Source organism: Amblyomma maculatum, chromosome 4, assembly GCF_055883805.1.
Source record: "Amblyomma maculatum isolate TAMU_Amacu chromosome 4, ASM5588380v1, whole genome shotgun sequence".
In the NCBI taxonomy this organism is placed as follows: Eukaryota; Metazoa; Arthropoda; class Arachnida; order Ixodida; family Ixodidae; genus Amblyomma; species Amblyomma maculatum.
In genome coordinates, this window is record NC_139347.1 from 147,253,429 (window position 1) to 147,277,804 (window position 24,376).

The 24,376-nt window shown below is 43.2% G+C and overlaps 1 protein-coding gene across 1 annotated transcript in view; it reads right to left on the minus strand.

Annotated features, from left to right (window-relative positions):
- Window positions 1-612: 612 nt before the first annotated feature.
- LOC146193273 (uncharacterized) overlaps window positions 613-24,376 on the minus strand; it is a 47,727-nt gene continuing 23,963 nt past the window's right edge. Inside the window, exons 3-8 of the mRNA XM_084600079.1 lie at window positions 21,265-21,350; window positions 19,432-19,446; window positions 12,268-12,354; window positions 12,081-12,197; window positions 8,852-8,962; window positions 613-805 (exon numbers count right to left, since the gene is read on the minus strand). Coding sequence (XP_084456205.1) covers window positions 710-805; window positions 8,852-8,962; window positions 12,081-12,197; window positions 12,268-12,354; window positions 19,432-19,446; window positions 21,265-21,350 — 512 coding nt within the window. The 3' untranslated portion in view covers window positions 613-709. The remainder of the gene's footprint in view (window positions 806-8,851; window positions 8,963-12,080; window positions 12,198-12,267; window positions 12,355-19,431; window positions 19,447-21,264; window positions 21,351-24,376) is intronic.

The following is a 24,376-nucleotide window of genomic DNA, read 5'->3' on the forward strand; positions in this document are numbered from 1 at the left end:
TAAAACCCACAAACCAACCAACTAACCAATCAAAATTATATTAGTGTAATTCAGGTTGTGCGCTTTCTGCAAATAATATACAAGTCTTATTCACGACGTTGTTCCTCGCCCGCTTGATTACAATATATATTTATTTCCTACATTGAAAATCCGTGTCGATTTCATTTCATTCTTAATGGCACCGTGCAGGAAGCACGGAAATAGTGTGCGCTTCCATAGAGTACTCATAGGTACTAAAGTATATATTACGTTTCCTGGTTTTTAATACGTATCTAGGATCTACAGGTTAAGACCAGTGAGGCTCGCTCTGACATAAGGGGAAGCCCTTTGAAAATAAGCGCATTTTAGCTGATGACTACCGCTTGCTAAAATTGAACTCAAAAGCTAGATGTGCTCGGATGCCTATAGAGGCAGCCATGAGCATTATTTTCCATAAATACTGGAACCATTGTACTATTTCGTGCTTCTTGTTGGTTGCGCTAAACTGCTTACTCCAAGGCTCCGTACTGGACTCCAAGACTCCGTACAGGTTTCCGATGTTGAAACTCACTGTGTTTACAATGTTATACATTGGTTACCACAACAATGTTCTTTGAATAAAGAGACACGATATATTGAAAATAAAATTTATTTTCGTAACTATTGCGAATTTGCACTAAAGATAGCACACGCAATGTTACCATTACATTTTAGGACAGGTGGAGATGTGTTAGCACATCATTGTTGGATCCCGCTCTTTACGGCATAGAATACGCTGTCCATATCGTTTGCAGGTGGTTTCAATATATGTACTTCCTTCTTTGTGCTGCAAAAAAACAATACAGTGCTTGTGTTAACCTAATGCTACCAAGCCGAAGCATCGTGACAAAAGCAAGGCTGCAGCACACAGCGAAACTAATGTGTTACAAAGTATATTCACGTTTCTTTCTCCTTTGTGATATTTAACTTTGGAGGTGAAATACCTGTAGTTGAAGGCACACTGCAGCTTGAATTACAATGGCTAATATCATATGGACAGCTGAAAATGCACGGCAAGATGTATTCAGTTTTCAATCATGGTCAAGGCTAACCGTCTCTGTTTAACTTTCGTGCCACTCCGATAACAATGACGGAACATAACCACCAGTGACTTAAAATTCTTGATAATAATGTTTGTTATCGCTACAAGCACGTGAAGTACAAACTTGTGAATTTAAACGAAACAGTGGATTACAACTTAAGGTGTTAGACACAAAGTAGGCACAGCCGACGCAGCAAAAGGTTGCACATCTAACATATGAAGAAACTCCGGCGTGCATTATGTAAATTAGGAATTTCCAGTTAATCCTAACAGGATCATGCCACGGTCATCTAATATATTACAGTTTTGTAGTGTGGCAAATCATACTGGACCTTATTATTCTATTTTTGAAGTTTGAGCGCCCTAGACACATTCGTTATTTCGAAATAAATTGCTGGATTTCACACCGCAAATCTGCTGCCACCGGCAATGATCGCCGTGTTCAAACGTTTGGTGACACCCCGGAGCGGCATCGGTCACCGTATTGTCTGCTGCTGTGCCGGTGCCGATAAGCTGCCGATACACTGTACTGTGTTCGCGCTGGCTAACATGACTTTTTCGAAGTTTAGTCGGCTGTTTCTGAGAACAGAACACATATTGCAGTGAAGCGCAATTAAGTTCTTGCCCAGGCATCTTCGGCGCGACCGCCTTTACTGTACTGCTGCCACTGCTGTAAGCACCGCGGCTGTCACCGCGCCGGCCGTTCCTTTCGGCTCAAGCCTTCCGCGCCAGCGATATAAATGACGAATCCCTTGCGCCAGCGTCAGAAAATCATGCTGAAATTTGCTTTACTCGTAATATAAATAGGCAATGCAAAAAGCAATTTTAAAAATTAACGCTTCTTGCGAAATGCCGAACCAAACGGTGGGAGTTTTTCTCATAGCCGGTGCATTGCAAGCGTTTCTTTATGCTAGCTCCGCTGCTAAGGCGTCGACGAAAATAATAATTTTCTTTACTATGAAACAGTAGTGTTGAGGGTTAAGTTTCATGATCGAGTGGTCCATTTACTAAAACACCTCGACTATCTAGTACAAAGTGCTTTCCACGGTGGCTTTGAAGCGAAGTACGGAATGTAAGCCTAGCGACGATTAGGAAGACAGCCATAGCGCCTTCGTTCTCCGCACTCGCGAGAACGGTTGCTGTATGCGGTCGGCATCCTGTCCTGTAAGCCTCATGAGCATGGCGTCATGTTTCATGATGTGGCTAGTGCCAGAACTGGGCCTGTCAATGAGCACCATAAATGGTGGTGCTAAAATGGGAAGGCCGGGTGTCGGGTGCCTCGATTTAGTGCACCGCACCCTATATACATTACGCTGCCGCGCTGTCGTGCGGTACTCGACGATTATACAAAAGCGCTGTCGGACGGCATTATATATATTGCGCGTTCTATGTATTGCTTTTGCAGCGTGCTTCTTTGTACAATATCTATGATGTTCGAGCGGCTCATCTCGTTCGGTTTTCGTACTCGAGCGATGACGCGCACCTGAATCCCGGTCACAGATGCAGCTATTCCCTAGGTAAAAAGCGCTAACAGAGATCGACGGCAAGCTCAGATTGCAGTAACCGTTGTAAGCGGCATAAGTGCCTACATTGGCGCACCTTCGCGTAACACCTGGTCACGGTATAAGAATATATCTTGCACCGTGCACCTCGTTGAAGCTGCTCGTGCGCAGAACATGGAGCACACGACGATGCGGCGACCTATGTCGAGGCCGGCTGCGCCGGTTGACAGACCAGCATGCTGTTCACGAAGAAGCAAAACGGTATTTTGAAAAATATCCGACGCTCCGATGCAGTTGACATTTTGCGTTAAGTTGCTTGATACATCAGGAATACCATGTAATAAACAGTTTATGTTCCAAAATTGTTGTCATGACCCCTTTATTAAGTTTAGGACCAGTATTCACATATATATTGGTTGCTGTGAGGAATATTTAACTTTATAGGTTTCCTTGGTTTACTTTATTGGTATACGAGTTTTGTCTGATTTCATTTTCGGCGTGTGCGATCAGTGCAATGCGTGTGACAGCTATTTGTTGTTTCACCACCATTTGTGTCCTGTCTTCCGCAAGGGCTCATCTAGCAGGAGGTTTTGTAAGGATTCTCGTTTACCTCCAGTTTTATGTCTTATTGTATAACCTGCAACATATTCTGATTATTAAACTTCGAATGCGAAATTTCAAAGCAATCATATGCTTAGGCAAAGCGTATTTTTCTCCCGCTAAGACATTTATTTCTAGACATCTGACAGCTTTCTAGCCCTCCTCTATAAAATTATATTCTGTGGAGTAGATTCATTCAATTTGCGGACAACAATTTGGTGCAATAAATATAGTGAAATCTCTACAGGATGCTGTGTAACAATCAATATTGCAGGATGGACATCAAGAAAAAAAAAGGTTTGATTTATACTGAGTGGCTCTGTAGCAGTACATGGCACAGCTTCACCGGGGAAAAAGATAGCGTGGTTCAGAAAAAAGCTCAAATGTGCAAATTAGCATGGTTGCATTAGCAAAAATAAAGCCATATATGAAAACGAAACATTCAAAACGCTGCTTCAGGACTCTAACCACTGTCGTTTGTAACAAAGTGTTTGCCAAATTCTGTAACGCGCGGTATGGTGTTCATTTTCATTGATGAAGTTTATTGACCTGAAGTGATTGAGACTATGAGAGACGCCGCAATAGAGGACTCCAGAAATTTTGACCGCATGAGGTTCCTTACCATGCGCTGGAATCGCGCAGTACACGCACGCCTTGCTTTTCGCCATTATCCACATGCGTCATCGCAGCCTCGCAGAATGGTTTTCAGTATGGCATCGAAGCTTTATAGGTCGCGCTTTTAAATGTATGGTTCCCATCTTGTACAGGCTCCACAATACTAGTGTACGCTACAGGATGCAATTAATCATAACGAATAGAGAATTTTACTGAGCCGTCTTGTATTACCCGGTGGTCCAGATTTATGGGAACAAAAGGAATGGTGGCTTGAAAAGATGAGGTGCAAAACATTACGGCTATAGTTACACGATAACACTATCTCTGCACAAGGAATAAAATCACCATATTTAAAATAGCTTTCTTCCGCCCCCCCCCCCCCCCCCCCAAGACCTTGGAGGTATTTGTAGGAACATGTCGGTACCAGAGATATAAAGAAATGCAATCTGCACTATATACTTCCACGAACCATTCAAATCTTGAATAACTGTTTTTAAAATGCTACCAGCATTCGGCTTTATAAATGTTTCGTTGCGCACGAAACGATTTTCTATCTTTGTTCATTATCGTTGTCAGGAGACCCGGCTTTATCATTTCTTTGTTCACTCGAGATACGACAAGATGAATCTTGAATCATTTCAAGAATGTTTCAATTAGATATGATCATGTTTTGTGTTTTTATTTATATGCATCTTCGCAGGCTTTAAATAAGGGCTGACGTGTGAAACGGATCTCTGTATTTCGACGCCAGACCTGCGCGTTTGCTCTGATTGTGGCCCTCAAGTTCCTTAGTTTTTTTCGTGCTCACTTCGGCCGAATAAAGAAACATTGAAGTGCAACGCTAGTGTCTTCATTTGTGGTTACAAGGTTTGTCAGCACCAGGTGATATCTGGTAGAGGCGCTGCTCTTGGTATTCCGATCATCCTCTGCAAACCTAGATTATAGCCTTTTCCCTGCCGTCTTGATGTACATCTTACAGGCCACCGAGCCAGTCGCCGACTTCAAGGCTTCAAACAGAACACGGTCTTTTGCCGAAACCATTGGACCCGGCAACAATGCCTCAACATCTGCAATAGTCCAGGCTATGATACCTTTTGTCATGCAGCAGCACCGACAGATCCGGTTTTCAGCGGCACCGTGGGACAAGATTTAGAGTATAGTAGCGAGATCAGCACGAACTAGTGCCGCATTTACCAATTGGATCAACGTCCTGAATCTCCACAACTTTTACTTTGCTCTTGATGGGGCAGCTCGGACATGGTTCGAGAGCTATGACTCCTACCTTACGATGTCAGAGGAATTCAGAAGAGAACACTGAAGAAGTTCACAAGACTCATAAGGAAGTAAAGATCCGAACTGCTCTTCTAGTCGAAAGCTCGGCTCTCTAGCGGGTCTGGCATCGCCTATGCCGAGAAGATGAAGTGCATGAGCCGCCGCGAGCTGTTAAATAGCTGATGTAAAATCGCTTTTTTCTGGCCTTCCGAGAAATCCGCAAATGACAGTAGCTGAAAGGAAGAAAGAAGAGGCTTTGCCGGAGAGGTTTGCAGATGCTCGCATGAGCTAAAGAACTGACTACATGACGCAAGCTCATTCAGGAGATCAGTTGCAAGCAGAGACAGCTTGAGCTCTTATTATAAAGGCCGTATGGTATGAACTGCGCCGACTGTTAACATCATCCCGACAGCCTCAAATAATGATACTCGCGGACGTTGTTCGTGAAGAAGTTCAACTGTCACTGGCTGTTCAGCAAGTGAGAGTTCCAACGAAAAAAATATATCGATGAGCTATGCTGCCTCATTATGCCGTCCTGTATTCGGACAAGACTGTCCCTACCCACTTCGTTTCGAATCAGCAACTCTTTACGACCGACCTTTGGGCCCCACCCGCCATGCCTACCAAGTTCGTTTATGTCCCATGAAATACAGAATCTGGAGCACTGCGAAGGTCGTCTGACTATATTTCCACAGTGCTGAGGCCGGACATATGCGTCCTCATAGACCGCACACTGGCCTAACTGGCAATTCCATCGATGATTCACGACCTCGACCTAGTGCACGACTACAGGAAATTGAGAGCCACCTGCAAAAGGAAGCGTCCGAGTGATCAAACAAGCAGTCATCGTTCAGCACCCGCTTTGAGTCTCCGGGAAAACCTATTTGAAAAGACAGCACCTCCACACCACCGGAGGAACAATACCGCGACGTTTGAAGGTGAGGTTGGTACATGACAAACTAATAAACATGTTTCTCCGCTGCCTAATGAAGATGCTTGAACTATTACAGCGCCCCTAACCACTACAAATGATGCTCTCGCCTAGAGACAAACTGACGGTCAGCAAAGTGACAATGATATGCCTCGGCCGCAGCCTCAGACACGACAGAGTGAATATTGTACACCCCATCTAATGAGCCACAGCAGAACACATTAGGTGACCTTGATGTGGCTGTCGAAGTACGTACGATTACTGCCTCAGTGGAGAAAGAGTTCACTACTCAGTCTTTGCGGAACCGTTCCCCGCCGAGTTCAAGAAAGCAGTCATCACTTTGGATTTCGCCCCGGTACGAACCGGTGGTTCCAATGCTTCATTCGCCATCACGACGATGTATTGCAAGAGTAAATAAATGGACGTTCTTATCCTGCCAGCTTCATGGTCCTGAAGGAGCGCTCACGCGATGTGATTTTTGTTATGGACTGTATGAGTTAACCCCGGATGATATTCTTTTTTTTAATTGGTTCACAGGGAAGGAAAGAAGCAGTATCTGTCACACTTCTTCTGTGGACGCCTGACCCGCGCCGTAAGGGAAGAGAGGAAGGTGGGAGTGAAAGCGGAGAGAAAGAAAGGGGTGGCGTGGTGGATGGCTCCAGAGCGAAATGCTCGGTTAATAGACCAGTTATAAAGCTTAGCACACTCACCAGATTAAAGCGGGTAATAACGCTTAGTAGCCAGAAACAAAATGTACGTGGCTGCCTCGATAAAATGAAAGAGATTACGGGGCAAACGCCTCGGCGTAGCGCTGCACAGTTAGTACGCGATCCTTCCAGTAACCTTCGCTATAGTTTTGAGGACTTATCCTATTTATCCATTTTGCACCATCATATCCATCAGGTGTCAATCCCCAAAAACCAAAAGAGACCACAATTAGACAAACGGTTGATCTGAGCACCTGACGATAACCCTACGTACTCCTTTAAATAAAGCTATTGCTATTTGGCTTAATTGTCATCGCAAAAAATTCGAAGTAGCCCGCGTAAGCAAATACTGTTGTTTAGTCGGATTTAGAAACCAATGAAGCATAGTTTTTTTTAACCCTTCATCAAAATCACTCTAACTAGAAGCAAACACTAGTGGATAAAATGGACCTCTGTTAGAGCGACGTAATGGGAACACTCTATGAGCGACAGCCATTTACTTGTATTCATGTGTGTGGAACAGTTTAAATGCGAAAGATTTGCTTGTACCAAGATTAGTGGGTACAGTATTCTTCAGGGGAAGCTGTCCACAGAATATGCCAACTAGAAGAAGAAAAGAAAGTGAATCGTGTCTACGCCAGTACTTGAATCACCATTCTTTTATGCCCTAGTCAAACGCGTTTATAGCTACGCTGATCCTACTTCCTGAAAATAAGTTCACAATTCTCTTAGAATAATGGAGGGACACCGGCGGGGATGACGGAAAAGATAACTGCTGCACTGGAGGGGATGGTGTAAATATAGATGGCGGCAGTACGACTGCCTGCTATGTATACGATGCCACATATACTAAGGCGCGTGAAAAATAAATATATAAGAAAAAATATATAAGTTACAACAAATAAGAAAGCGGACCAAAAATATTGCCGCAATGAAGTCGAGCGCGTGCCAGTCTCCCGAGCTCGCCACTTGGCGGTGCCAGTAAGATAACATTGCGGCAATATAGATCAAGAAAAAGAGACTGAAATGAAAACTAATAAAAGTAAATAGAAATAGTAACGGAAGTAAATAAAAGTTATTTGCACGTCGGAAGAATACCGAGATGCTACAAGACGTCCCAACGAGCTCAGGGTGGGCATTGTAATAAAATAGTACTTAGCGAACACAATCGAATAGACAATTAAACGCGAAATAGGCATGCAGGCATCAACAAATCTGAGTTTTTTTTCTTATTATCATTTTTCGTACTCATTGAAATGACAATTTATAAAAGGCCGCGGTAATATCCAAAGCAAAATGCGATTATCGAATATTTGGGGAAATTTGTAGATAAATAATTGAAGTAGCGGCCAAACATAACAGAGAGACAGACAGTTTGCCAAATTTTCGATATCAGGATTATAACTAATATCATTTGATTTTCCTAAAGAGATGTGAAATTTTTTAGCACCCATGCGTCCTCACAATGGTGCCGACGAATCTAAATCGAACTCCAAATCGTTGCTAAGCTCAGCAAAACTGCGGGTTCTCACATTGTATTATTTTCAAAAAACAGAAATTTGAGTTTTAGACAGCCGACTACCCTATGAGCATGCTGAATCTTGTGTTTTGGAACTACCGTGCACAAAAAGCTATCAGCTCTGTTTTCTGTGGTCTTCGATGTGTTTTTGTTTTGCTGGAGCCAAGCTACGTTCTGTCTAGCTCATTTGCGTTGAAAGCTGGCCTTCAGGTCCAGCGATTCGGATTTAAAGGAGCGCACATTATCGTGAGAAGAACGGGTAACGACTCATGACACAACCTTATGTAACAACCCGGCTGAGCTCCAATGAGAAGACTATATAGAAAGGTTATAGTATAGATCATCAGTTTTTTTCTGCTTATGCACGAGCTGGTCCACCTCTCACTGCATTGCCCGTTTTAACTTCTTAACATGTTTCTGCTAAATACACCATTTGTGTTCCCAAGAAATCAATAAGCTGCTGAGCTATATGAGGTATTTTAATTTGTATTGTTTTTGCCAAATGAAGCAGTAGTAACGATGCAATCATGTCATTTGATAGCTAACAGGCAACAGCTCATTTTGTTTCCGATTAATTGATAGCTTGTACGGCCCTTCAGACGGTTCAGCCGATACTGCCCTTTACGGATAGGGTAAAATACTTACCGCACACTTTGTGCCCACTTTAACGTAATTGTACTCTTTTTCTCCCTTGTCGTTGGAGCACGTAAACGCACACCCAATCTTTGTCTGGGTAGCATCTGCAGCCTGGAATGACTGAAATAATACAGTGAAGTAATTATCAGTAGGTATTTATCTCAGTAATATACAATTATGGCTACAGAAAATATATGACTTTATAGACATGTAAAACTACAACAAATGTCAGCTGATCCTTACCAGAAGGCTTACATTGTCAATTGAGATTTCAAATACAAACGAAAGCTACATTCTTAATAGTATTGTATTTTACAAGCTAGATTCCCTCCTTATAGAGAGCAGTTCGCAGTAAGTAGTTTAATTTCGGGTTCTTAAACTGTGGTTACTTTATTTTATTTGCAGGTAAAAAGACATTTCTAACAAGAAGTCATGCGTTCATCACAGAAAAGAGGTCGTAACAAATTCCTAAAACACGCACCCTTTTTTTAACCTAAAATAGATATTGCGCAGATATTACAAGTGTCGCTTATGATACAATACTCGGAATACTCCAATCAGCGAGGTTCCATTGCTGTAGGAAATGTACTGCTTGCTGACTGCCGTAGATAGGGATAGATAGCCGTTTAGATGGGCGTGTATACATTTTAATAAAATGAACGCGAAACGCTTAAACGTTTAAACCTGCAAATGAAGGCACCCAGGTGGCAGCAACTTTTTTCTTTGCATCATGTCCTTTAGGCCTTCTGCCGAAGACTGGGGACACTCACAAAAATGTTTGGACAATTACTTTTTGTCCGGAGTCACCAGTCTACACAGATATTAAATTCAGTCATATGAAACTTCCGTAGCTTGCTGTGTGATCATTTGCAGCTTGGTTTGTTAAGCATGTGAACAATACAGGGCAATGAAGCATGATACATACATCGACAATCTTGAAAGCTTTATATTATGTACCTATTTTAATTTTTTGGTGCTCGGCGTTTTAGACTCTATTTTGTTTACTGTACATGAACCATTCGTTCACTCGTTAAAGAAGGATCGACTTAGACTAAAATACCAGTTGGCTTTTCGTCTGATACTAAACTTGGTACTTTGTTTAAATTAGTTTTATTGCATGGTCATGTAATTGTTGCCTATGCACAGTGCAAATGTTCCTAACTGGCTGTACAGAGAGGCGAAAATTCACATTTCAAGCCAGCTTTCTTGATAAAGTAATACCGTAATTTAAGCTTGTTTGTAACACCTAATGATGTCTGCATCAATGCGCAATAAAAAGAAGCGGGTACAAATAACAAATAAAACTAGTGCCTATTCTGCCCTGTGTGTCACAGCTTCCATTCTTCGCATCATGCCTTCTTGTAGGATATTATTTGATCTAAGTAAGATGCGCAATCTATGCTAGATGATTTATCCTCATCGTATTCAACAGCCAACTGCACTAAATGCAGGATAAAAAATCTCTCCATTTCTACCCAAATAACCAAATACTGCACTAGCCGCTATCTCGTAACTATTGTGAGCCTTCCGTGGATGTTCTTTAATTTGTTCATTCCATGATCTGACTCTTTCATTTGTACATACCGTCATCATCGTCCTGTGGCGCCGGCTCCGGCACGCGCCTGCGTTATTATCATCGGATTAAAACGCTAGACAAGGCATCGCTGGCCTTGCCGTCACGACCTTGCCGTCTCAACCTAGCCTTCTTTCACACTACGAAAATATCATGGTGCGGTTACCTTCAAGTAACATTCCACATGGCTATGCTGAAAATATTGATTAGGAACGTTTGATTTTTTATTTACTGATATGGTGTTTAGCCTAGTTGATGGACCGCTGCGTGAGCACCGGGATAATTAGAAAATAACATTTTACTCCCTTTTATAGCGCGAGATATTTTCGTGGGGCCGACATTCTCAAGTGACACATAGCGACTGGAGAAACGCTACTGGTGATTTCGACCACGCATTAGGTATTTACACGACCTTTAGCGCCCGTCCGTGCAATGGGGGCTACAGACAGGCGCGGGAAAGGGATGCCATTCAAACCGCGACCATGTCACACGTGGGCCACTTTTACGATTTAGCTTAACCAAAACGTTATGAATAGCATTATTATTTTGATTGTGTCCTTTTCCAAGCCTAGCTTAGGCGCTGATATTCTAAACTATTATGAACAACCCGTTGAAGCAAAGTGGATAGGAGTCATCAAATGTTTCTTAGTTAGCGAGTACGGACCGACGTAACTATTGGTGCACCCACTAACGCCGCCTATTTTACTGGCAGTCTTTATCGCGCGGTGCTTTTATGTCGTGTTTTAACTTTCAGCAGTTCGAAATAGACAAATGCACAGCGCTATAGCACTCACCTATTAAGATGCTCTAAGGGCTCCCAATGTATATGGCGGGCAACTACTAAGGACACAAATAATCGACTTTGCCTATCTTTGACTCTAGCCTGACGAAAATTCTGGCCTTGATTCGAGAGTAAAAGTAAGCATTACGTGCACCAGAACATAATTTACATTTCGCCAACAGGTAAGTTGGCTAAACTTTAAACTTTCCTTATAAGAGCGGTTGGCTCGTATTCGGATAGGGCATTTTAATTCCGAAAATCTTTTAGGCGAGCCAGATAGCTGAGTGTCTTAGCTACTCTATGACGTGCGCTCTTCTAACTTACAAATATTTCTCAAAAACCCTTGTTGGTCTAATGCATCGTTCATTGCATTATAGCTTTCTACACGCAATATTTAATAAGGAATAAAATAAAACACGGAATGAGAGGAAATAACAAAGTTTTTCATGTGCGCGTAATTGCACGGGAACAGGAAGGAAGCGTTGGTTTGTATCGCTCTCAAAAAAATATCCGACGTTTTGCAGAAGTTCCTTACTGTAAGATTTTCGCTGGTCATTTCCGCTTTGTTATCTAGGTCCAAGTGCGAATTTAGTCCTCGCTTCAAAATTTGCATCATCTTGGCGAATGCCGCTGCTAGCGCAGCGCTCGCGTGGAAATTTTGCACTGGGCTTAAGTGCACTCAATAATGTTAAATAAATAGACCACATTGCTTCTCGGTAACGACTGACTGAGGACAAGTTTAGCTGTCTGCATTATAATTCAACGGAGAGCGATGTCATGTCTGCAGGCGCATAGAAAACGATACTACGCAACGCTTGCTGCCTTATGTAGCACTGGGCCCGAATTCATTTAAACAGACGGCTAAAATCATTATTTTCACATACCTTTGCATTTTCTGGGGTATTCATACATCCTTTGTTGATGGGAATGTAAATACAGACGCCATTTTTGCACTTCCCTCTTTTGGCGGTGGGCTCTCCATCGTAGCCCTCCTCAACGGTCTATTAAGAGAAAAATGAAGCTTTCATTTTTCAGCGGGAAATGATATGAGAAGGTGGGAACAATACGTACCAGACACTCCGTATCATCTTCATATTTTCCCTTCACGCCATTGTCGAGATCGCAAGTGCAGCTTGAAACAGTATTTTCTATAGAAATCTGCAATGTTTGAAGCAAATGTGAGGGTGAAATCTATTATTTTATGGTAAATTAACATTTGAACAAAGCTGACGTTCTGATTAAATTGAGAACAGTATATTGTGATTCAGGTTTCGTATATAAATTCATATGTCCTACTATATAAAAACGAATTATGGTAAAGTTTACCTCTTATGAGGCGGATTGATGTTCAAGCAGAGTGCATGGCACTGCAAAGAAGCGTGAGCAGGAATATGTGGATGCAGGCAGGTGACCCGGCAATCATCGTACGGACGGGTCATCATTGCCGTGAACCCATCTAACCTTTATTTATTGCAGTTGACAGCTGCTGTAATTTGGTCTTATCATTTTACACGCATCAGGGACGACTACCTTGTCCTCTATGCTTTCCTCAATATCGCTTAGACGTGTGTTTGCCACTTTATTCGTTACACTTTATATCGGACTGGTTAAGAGACTTCGGTATGAAAGTACTTTCAGGCAATTTTAGGCTGAGCTCATGCCTAAAAATCCCTGCAGTGCAGAAAAGGACGAGTGCCATGCAGTTTCCTGTGGCACGCACAAACAATCAATAAAAATTGTCCAGTTGGTATTGCACTGTGCGGAATTCCTGGAATTAATTCTGTTTTCTGCTCACTGATATCACGATGAGATCAAAGCCCAAAATTTGTATGAATGATTGTTTACCTTTATTGAGCACATTAATCTCTTACGTGTAAAGTGTTAACGAACAATAAAGGAGCGTCGATGTTTTTGGAAGTATCACTGACGCGAGAGTTGGTAAAACCGTTAACCCACAAAACATGTCTTTTAGAAATGGGCATGGCCTAGATTACCTTTTTTAAATCTCTGCCCTCTCACTTTGCCCAGCTTTCCCTGTGCCACATACGAAATATTTGATTGAATTATCGCCCAAGATAACTGTAATTTTCGCCCACCTTCAATGCAGCAATGAAAACTATATGCCACTATGCAGCATTGAATTTATATGGCACTAATATTTATGCAGCACCTTGAATTAGATTTTCTCCACATTTTCTTCATATGCTGTTACACGTTGACCCCACCAGTGGTAAGATTTAAGTCTTTTTGGTTTACGCAATATACCTTCTATTGATTGCTCCACTACGTCTGAAAACATAAATTTTCGTTATACATAACGATGCTGCTGTAATCGTGAGCGTGTTTGTTCAGGAGGTGTCGAACAAGCGTCAATGGAGTTCACATTCAGCAACGAATACACCTAATTTTTAAAACTGATAAAGTAGCTTTCTCCTGACCTTTCAACCAAATACTCCCATGGAAACTTCTCCTCGCTCTGTTGAAGTCGGATTTTCTCTGTCTGTCGATGATTGTCAAAATTTGACGACCCATCTACCAAACATTATTAAACAATAAAACAAGCACGTGCTTCTAAAGCCGATTGGAAGTATACCTTGATTCAGAACCGAGTTTATTATGTGCTGGCTGAACATAACAATACTGTGCTGTTTGTACGCATAATGATGGAAAAGTCTGATTTTTGCACTCAGTAGATGAAGGTCCTTGCCCAGACGAACTACAGCCACTGTGAGATCCGGAACGAATACGGCGCAGAACGGCCACCTTGAGCGCAAATTTTCTCACCATACCGTCAGCATGCAATGAAGAACTCGGCACATATGTCACACAGCATGAGAAATGAGCTTGCTTGCAGTCGAATTCGATGCATATTACTCAAAGGTACTTTCCATACCAATTTTTGAAATCGACCGCTTTTATATGGGAGCCCTAACGTACGCTCCGTCGCCATTCATTGTTGCAAATTATGGCCGTTGTTCACCGTACTTTAACAGATCTGTGGTGCTGCACGCGGAGCTTTTATACCCTTCTTTATGCCCTGCGCAGCTCTAAGCCAATACCCCTCTAAGATAATGCTACGCAAATTGCCCGTTTATTGGTTGTAAACGATGTGGACCTTTCCCTCTGGGCTGAGCCGCAGCCATTCTCGCCATTTCTAAAAAAGCGATACCTTTAGCTTTCTTTCTAACCTTAACTTTTTGAAAGATAATGCTTCGCTAGAGACCAAAAGCATTTGCTTGATTCATCGTTTTTAATCGTATGTCATACACTTGTGAAAAAAGAAACGCTCGACAGACCTCTCACTACACCTGAATGGACAGAGTTACGAGAAACATGCGGCAGCATCGGATAGCAAATCAACCTTTCCTCTACTCTGTATGTCATGTTTCAAAAAGCTGTCATAGATTGAAAGGTGAATACCTGTCTCTGGCAGCACTCACGTGCGCCTAGCCTTTGCAGGTTTCATGAGACTTCTGCGATTCACGTTAAAGCTCCTTTCTATCTTGCACATTTGTGCCACACTTTTACGGGGCATTTAAATTACCCTAAACTTTGTTGAAAGCATCCTGTAGTCGAGTGGACGTAGAGTGCTATGCAGCCTTGTCTAAATCACGCTATAGGCGTTCTTCGGGTCAAGTCAGCGTCATGTAACGTTAGGTTCTGGTTATGAGCTATGCGTCCCGTACACATGCGGGGAAAATAAGAGAGATGCCTGTTCATCACTTCCTGGTGCGGCCCCCGCCTGTTATTTTTATTTTTTAAACCTTGTCATTAAATTACAAAGTGTCATGTGGTTAAACCTGAGATGAATGTAATGCAATATGCGCCACAACCTATACTATTCTGTAAGCCTAACTTTTTATGATAGAAAAACAGCGCAACAGACGTGGACGGAGGTGAAGAACAAACAGGACGGGCGATGAAGCGCCCGTCCTGTTTTTTCTTCATCTCCGTCCACGTCTGTTGCGCTGTTTTTTCTATCATGTCACCATACCAACTCGCCCAGATGTCTCTTCTATTAAAGCCTAACTTTTTCTTCGTTTTTCCTACGGTTAGCACATTAATGTCTTGCCAAAAAAAGAGGTATCTGTCGCTGCAAGGCCTAGTGAGTAGAACGTGCCATCTTGTCAAAACCAATACGCAAGCCTCGCCTGTACGTTACCATAAAGACGTTTCGGCTTTTGTTGACACCAAATCTGAAATAAAAATCTTCAAAAGGAGTTCTTCGCTAGCACTGATAAGAAAGCAGATGAAAGGCGCTGCATAACGTGAAGCCGATAACAAACATCTTATCTCGGATTGTTATGCTTACCAATTCAACCCTTTTTCCCCTGCAAGAAGGCGGCCCCACGTTTCGTTTGCTAAATATTTCTCAGCGGAATGACCATAGCGGAAGAAAAATGGATAGCGGAAAAAAAGTAGGTGGGGTTAGGCGCGATGCACGTAGAAGCCGGGCTGAGGAGAGATGCATCAAATTATTTATTGCTCGCATGCACATATTCCCACTATTTTCGCTTCTTTCCTCTTAAGGCGCTTTTGGACTGTTTCGTCGATGATCGTGAATTCAGGTCAACGAAAATCAGTAGAGTGACATCATCATCATCATCATCACCAGCCTGACTATACCCACTGCAGGGTGAAGGTCTCTCCCATATTTCTCCACTTTACCCGGTTCTGTGCTAGCTGCACCCAGTTGACCCCTGCGAACTTCTTAACCTCATCCGCCCACCTAAATTTCTGCCGCCCCCTGCTACGCTTTCCTTCCCTTGGAATCCAGTTTGTTACCCTAAGTGACCATGGGTTATTCTCTGTTTGCACTACATGTCCTGCCCATGCCCATTTCTTTTTCTTAATTTCTACTAGAATGTCGGTAACTTGAGTTATTTCTCTGACCCACTCTGCACGCTTTCTATCTCTTAATGTTACCCCTACCACTTTTCGTTCCATAGCCCTCTGGGTTGTCCTCAACTTTGGCCGTGGTGGTCAGTGCACTGCCAATGTCGTAAAAGAGTCACTCCGACTGTGTCACTGTGATTATCGGCACTCTACACCCTATCATGCAAAGACAAACGGCCTCACAGAGCGCATATACCGCGCCTTGATGAGCATGTTGGCGATGTACAGTCGTGATAAAAAGTGGTATAGAACACGATGCCTGTGGCGGAGCTCTGGAAAACTGCCTCGAAACGACACCTAGCGCCAGCGACAAGGACAGTGACAGTGGCATATGAGTGTCGATAAAATGGGACACCACCAAGATTGTCTCGATCTCAGATAGCTGTTGCAAGATGGCGTTTCAGGGCAGATTTCTAAACATTGTCACCATCTGGGTGTTGTATACCACTTTTGTTCACGACTGCATGTTAACACTGACCATAAGAGCTGGGACACAGTGCTGCCTTTTCTCAATTACGCGTTTCTCAATCGCCCACTTTGCGACCACCGGGTATTCAACCTTCTTTCTTCTCAACGCCCACTCGGGAAACACCTTTCTCGACACTATTCTACCATTTTACATCCATCACAATGCATCCGTTTCGGAGAGTATGCTGCGATGAGGCGGCGCGCCTGAGAACCCTCAGCACACAAGGTTGCACTAAGGCACGCTACGATGACGGCCGCATCGCAGTTAAGTATGCTCCTGGTGACTACGTTTGGCTGTGCAGCCCCCAGCGCCGGCGAGGGCACAACCAGAAGTCTCTCTGCATGCAATCCGGTCTCTTGGTCACCATCCAGTGCCTCAAAGACGCCAATTACGCAATTTGAAAAGTTACCTTGAATACTTGCCTGAGTCGCATGACAAACGTCGCCCACGTCACGCGCCTATAACGCTGCCGTCGACCTGGTGATTAATGTCGCTCGAGGACGCGCTTTCACTGACACGGGGGGAAGACATACGTAGCGCTCAGAAGCAGTGGGATGAAGATGAAAAAGTGGAAGACCGGAATTACGCGGGGTTTGTTATCTTATCGTTCGCTGATCGTTCCGTGGCGTATCCCTGTCCTGTAAATAAATAAGTTTGCCCACCACTACTTGATAACAATATTAATGATTAGTTTACTGGAAACGAAAGGCACACTATCTTTCAGACGTTCTCTGGACACCTGAAGTGCGCCATAGGAGAAGGAGGAAGTTAGAAGTAAAAGCGGATAAAGAATAGAAGTGCCGTAGATAATGGCTGCGGAGGAATTTCGACTATCTGAGAATCTTTAATTTGTACCGACATCGCGCAACACACAGACGTTGTCCGTTTCTACTTCATCAAAACGCAGCCGCCGGCGGGTGGGTTCGGACCCGTGTACTCTGGCGCAGTAGTCATGCATGTTAATCACTGCGCCACCGCGACGGAAAAATATTGCCAAAAATTGGTTTATTGGTGATCAATAATGGAAGAAAGCAACCTAAACCTTCCAGCTAAAACCTTTGTTGAGCAACTAAAATTTCAATGCATATTTACAATATGTAAAACATATTCTAGCGCAGAAGCAAAATATTTGATTTTGTGATGTTTGCGATAAGAGCATTTTTTATTGCTATTAGATATTCGAAACGCCGTCCCATTGCCAGAAAATGTTTTTCGCCTAAGCTTGTAAGGGTAGGTATTTTAGCCGGTTGGTTCAATAAAGGGCCATAACGTTTATCGACATGACCAGAGGAGATGGAGCGCAAAATTCAGTACGTTGGGTATGAAATACCCTCGCTACAGTCGGAGAATACAGCTGTTAGATAACTACATGGAGCCATGCATTTTTGTAATTTCAGCGGTTTGCTCTTTTTCATCAGTGGTTCTACCATTACTTTGCTAACACTGATAAATGCTCGAGTTCAGCGTGACCACTCGTAGCATATTAATGGCTAATGATCTGTAAACGTACTAACAAGAAGGTGGAGCTTGGTTAATAGGGCCTCTGTGGCAAAGCGACTCAAGCTATGAGGGACGCCACAGTGGAGCTGTACACAAATTGCACCACTTCAGGTTCTTTAACGTGCGCACGCTTCGAAGGTTGCATGGCTGCAGAGCGTTTCCCCTCCGTCTATAAGCAACTGTCACCGTCAGGTTCCAACTCACGTCCTTTGGTTCAGCAATCGAGGGCCCACGTGCCTGAATCACTAGAGTGGTTTAGTCTTAAAACACTCTAATGGCTGCCGCCGTACTTTTGGACCGATAACGAAATGCGGGTGCAAATTTTTTGCCGGGCCTTCAACACTTCCGCAACCAGGAATACAAATTTATGACTGGCACTTCTACTTTTCTAGACTACCAAAAATGGCGCAAGACATGTCGCTCTAAAATCGCGTTTTCATCAAAAGTAAAATGTAACCAAATACCAGACCCGATCGAGCCTAGTAAGACAGTAGCGCCGCACATAAACGAAGGCCGAAGACCGGAGGGTTTGGTGTAAGACACTAGTGAATCGGGTGCTGTCACCGCCTGCTCGAATTAGCAAAGGCGTAAATATTTTTCGCGCTTTGAGAAAAACTTATATGTATACACAGTGTCTCGCAGCTCTATCGATCTTCCCAGAGAAAATTAATCCGAGCATTATACTCTCCACAAATTATTTTTCCACCTAATTAAGCACCTTCAAAATCCACTTGCTTCAATAGACTCAACATATGAAACATTGAACAAAATAGGATAAGAAGCTGGATTTATCACCAAGACCTCACTCCCTTCAGGCACTCGAATGAATTAGAAGACTATCCATTCTGAGAAGGCCCACGCTGTTGCATACACAAGTGTTCTAAAAATTACTCATCTCTGACAAAAACATTACATATGCCATTAATTCCTGGCCTATAAGCACGGCAAGCAGTGCTTGCGAATGACAGAATTCACAATGCCTTGTTACTGTTTATGTTACCTTCGTTCAAGCAAACCTGTTCTCACACATGTCTCTCTTTTAGAGAAACAAGAGAACACTGCTCCGAGTTTCAAATCCTCTTAATTCTTTTTGGGCGGGTCTCAAAAGAACAAATTGCCACCATTCAAATATCTGCATGACGACCCGTGTTGGGCCCTCCTTTTTTCGCAAGCCAGTATTTAAAAACCTAAGTTCCGATTCGTAGAGCAGGCCGGATCGCGGCGAGCAAAACATTTTTTGGTCATTTTTGGGCTCTGTCTCGCGGAACAGATAATTCAAAGAAGGGATGAGGAATACGCACATATAAATTCCTGTCGTTTAAAACAACGTCGCTTTCTATCATGCGTTGTTATACATAAAAGACACTTACAGTTTTGTCGCTTCCCTGAAAAAGAAAACGTTTTCCTCAGTACACAGACAAACCAATGCAATTACGTTATATATTACTCCATGTGAAACGAAAATCTTCACTAATTATTACATCACATATATTGGTCAACAACGTTTATAAATGTTATAGAAACCTTTTTCGAGTAGATGTGTTCTTCGCAAGCAAGGGAAGTTTATTTTTCGCTCTTTTTAAAGGTAGTCTAGGCAGTTAAGTTCCCGCATTTGCTGAATTCTTCTAATACTGCAACTGCTATACGAGTTCGGAGCTGATTCGTTACCACTGAATATTTGTCAATTTATAAAAACATGGGAGATGAAATACCAAGTGGTGTAATTTTAGATTGCTCAGTTTATTTTTGTAACCATGAAGTCTTCGTGCGCATCCAATAATGATATTAGCGAAATATATAAGGCCAAAAACTAAGGAATTTCCATTTTGATGCTTGGAAAGCAGTCAAATCACTATTTGGACTGTCCTGGCGAAATGCCAACTCCGTAGCCTCCAATTATCCCATGCCACATTTTAGCATCAACGTAAAGAGTTGAGATCAGGAGAACAGAGCTTCAGTTTGATGGCAATTCCGCGCTTATCAAACCGAAATTAAACGGATAATGGGCAATAGCGAGAAAAAAAAATTGTGTAGTCTTCTCGTAAATTCTTCCTTTACTTTCGATCGGTGTCAAATACTGAAAATTGAAATACTCAAGTGTGGTAATATTCTTTGACGAATGTTTCAACGCCAATGACCTTCACCTGCACATGAAGAAATGCAGCTTCGTGGCACACCAACTTCTTCCAATGATAGACCATGTTGCCTCCTAAACAGTGTTCTTTTCTGTCATTCGAAAGTGCATGTGTTTGTAAAATCCTTGGAATGACTTCACCCATAGTTTTATTGTGCTCATCTCTCAGTTTCTTTTTTGGTCGTCAATTTTTGTTACGCTTTTACCCTTGGCTCAGCTTTTTACCTAAGACCCCCACTTTTCGGCCTGAAAATATAAGCGTGATACGGCATCGCCTACACATTGGCGCTTTATTCTGTGATCTGCCATCCGTCGCCAGTACCATCGCTTCATGCCAATCGAAATTCGCTTTGATGCCAGCTGAATGCGCCCCAGCTCTGTTCTTATTCAACTGAAATCTGGCACATGCGAATGCATCATTGCCGGTATTACCGCTGTGTGACGATAGGCAAAATTGGCTACTGTAAAAGATGAAAAATGCCTGGTGACAATCTTGGCAATACGAAAGTTCCCACCTTTCCTATAACGTGAGTACTTCTCTATTGCTGTTGGTCACCACGCAATCTGCTGGCTGTTTACCGTTATGACCTATCGAGTAGTTTCACTCGCTAGGCACACCGCACATCATAAAAAGCATATCGCTCCTTCGAATATCAATAATCTGTCCCACCTGCGTCCTTTTGATTGCCAATGTTTTAAGCTTTTCCGCTAAAGTCACTTTAAACCAATCCTTATCTACGTCTCTTTTTTGCAATATGATACTTTCATCAGCTTGCTGGCCTCTCGTTACATCATGCTTAGGCTTCCTTCTTGATTTCGACATGACAAACAATAATTCGCGATTTGCAAATCCAGTTTTTTTTCGCCTTCTCTTCCAACGCCCTATGATTTATTTTACATGCCTCTCTGTAGTCCTCAGAATTATTCTACTACACCTTTGTAATCCTCACCTTCATGCACCGTTGGTGAGTGCACTGTTATAGGCTTATATTGCATTTATCAAAACAACTCATGTTTCTACTTTGTGAAGGCACTGGAGTTACTCGTAGCAGTTCTAAGAGGTACTTACTTCAGCTTGAATGGGTAAAGAGGGTATTGGTGGACACTTGGGTTCTTCATTTGTTACCTCTCCTTGTTCTTGAGGCCGTCCTAAGCCTGCACACATGGGGGGTTAACGTGTATTAACTAAAACAGAATGTTTGAGTTTAAAATGTGAGTACTGAATTGGCAAAAAAAAGCGTTTTGCTTGAAATTAAAATATGAATTAAGGATATGCTCTCCGTTAATTTGATCACCATGGAAGAAGTGTTCGCTGCCATAAAGGTATGTAAGCGCAACAATGCGGCGGGTGCAAGCAAGATCCATAATGCACTCATTACGCAACCTCAGCGACGGGGCGGTCGACCAATTGACCCCTTCCTCAATGGGCACCGGGCCGCAGGAACGGTTCCTGAAAAGTGGATGCATGCAGAGGTCGTAATGATCCCAAAACCGGGTAAGAAACTCCAGATCGAAAACCTCCGACCTATCTCACTCACATCCTGCCTAGGCAAGCTCTACGAGCGTGTCGTGACTCGGAGACTTCAAAATTAAATGGAGAACGAAGACCTGTCCCCCCACAGCATGTTCGGCTTCCGAGCTCAGCTCTCCACCCAGGACGTCCTCATACAACTCAAAAAGGAAGTCCTTATCAATGTCCCGAGCATTGGCGAGAACGCGGTCATGGCCCTCGATATTAAAGGAGCGTTTGACAACGTTAGCCACGCGGCAGTAATGGAAGGACTCGACAACCTCAACTGTGGCGAGAAGATTCACAGCTATGTGAAGGCCTTTCTCTCCAACTGAACTGCAACGGTTGGGCTCGGAGACCTTCGCAGCGATAAATTCTCGACCCTCAACAAAGGCACACCTCAAGGGTCCTACATCTCACCGCTACTTTTCAACGTGGCTATGATCGGACTCGCTAGACAACTTGAGAAGATCGAAGGCATACAGCACGCCATATACCCTGACGACCTCACGGTTTGGGTTACCTCCGGGTCGCTCGACCAGAATGAAGAACGACTGCAAGCAGCGGCTACCTGCATAGAAGAATATAGGGGGCACGACACCGGTCAACGCACTATGCTCACCGCACTCCTGATGTTTCAGGTACTGACGTATTGGCCACCTGCTTGTACGTGCTCTTTCCTGGACTATCCGCCATCCAAAATTTCGACTGCACCCGCCTGGAACTTTGGACCCGAAGATGCAACTCATGCCACGCTCGGGATGCCGGTCTCAGCGATAATCACCGACCTCATCTGGCAGCCACCGCTGTCCGTAACGTCACCAATCACGGGACGCAACGCTACTTTATTTAACCAGCAAAGCCGCTCAGTCCACACGGGGCACGACACCGGTCAACGCACTATGCCCACCGCACTCCTGATGTTTCAAGTCAGTTACCTAAACCATTGTAAAACATTCCGAAAGTAGCAACCTTTTTTTGTTAGGGGTGTCGTGCCCCTACGGAGTGGCGTAGTGTTTTTCTCGTATTAATTCATGTGCTAGCCTTCAAATACTTTTCGCAACTGCTGCTGTTGATATCAGGCGATGTTGCACTCAACCCTGGCCCCGTTGAAACGCGCGTGCAGCGGCTAGAAGAAAGTCTTGAAGCATTGCGTGCTGAAATAGATCACCTCACCACTACTCAAGCTTCACAGGAAAAACAAATGCAGTCCTTAAGTAATCGTATAGCCAAATTAGAGTCATCAGAGTCAAAGCCTACCACCGATACACCCCCCAACGAAACAGACAACATCCAACGCGAAATAGCAGTCTTAAAAGCTGCCAGCATTGATACAAAAAATCAAATGCGCCGTAACAACTTGCTTTTTTTAGGCCTCGAGGTCACAAGCACGGAATCATGGTCTGAATCAGAAAAGAAAATTGTGGCACTTTGTGCCGATCACCTCGACTTTCATCTTGACCAAAACAGCATTCAACGTGCTTTACGTAGGCAATAAATGCTATATTTACGACCCGACCACTGAAAGCGTAATAGAAAACAGCAACTCGGCAACCAGCACGCGACGAAGCGCAGGACCTTCATCCGCAAGCATTTCTGAAAGCAAAACTAGACGCTCCAAAAGCAGGTACTATCTTCTGTCACCGTCCGGCGCCCATCGCCATGCCTTGATCTAAATATCGCGTTCACGAACATCCGAAGCGTAATCCCAAAACGTGATCATCTTGAAAGTTTCATTACGGATGTTGATGCTGATGCTGTGCTATTAACAGAAACTTGGCTGAACGCAGATATCAGAGATTCCGAAATTTTTTCCCCTAATCTTAACTACGCTATATACCGGCGTGACAGGAAAAACAAAAAAGGTTGGGGCGTCCTCATAGCTATCAAGAACACCCTATCATCATCTCACATTAATAGCGACGACACTCTTGAACTCACGTGGGCATACTTGAACGACAGGTCTAGAAAAAGTGTTGTTGGCATTTGCTACAGGCCACCAGATAGCAATTCAACATTCTATGATGATCTGTATTGCTCTTTCCCAATATCAGAAATAACATTTCAAACTCCCCCATATATTTATTTGGCGATTTCAACTTCCCTAAACATTAGCTGGCCCCCACTCTCAGTGCTTAATAGAACACCTACCACCGACGCAAAACATTTCCTCAAGCTAACATTTGACTTTAACCTACGACAAGTCATCACAAGCCCAACAAGAGGAAACAACATTCTCGACCTACTCCTTACTACTTCCCCCGACGACGTAAAAGGTATAACCACGTTACCAGGCATTAGCGACCATTGCTTACTTCACATCCGCCTCTCATTACCCATTAAAAAACGATCCCCAACGCAAAAGGTAATAACCGACTACAAAAGGGCCAGTTTTGACGCCATCAACCGTGCACTATTAGAATTCTACAGCTCTTTCCAGAATTTTTATCATTCTCACACGGTCAGTGCCAACTGGGAAGATTTTAAGACCACTATGCTAACCCTGAAAAACATGCACATTCTGTCCTTCATTGTAAAATCCGATTCTAATAACAAATAGTTCAATAGAAAACTTAAAAGGCTTCCTAATACGAAAAAACAATTGTATCGAACAGCTAACTTGCATAAGCATCCCGAAGCATGGGAACGGTACCATCAGTGCGCAAAAGTA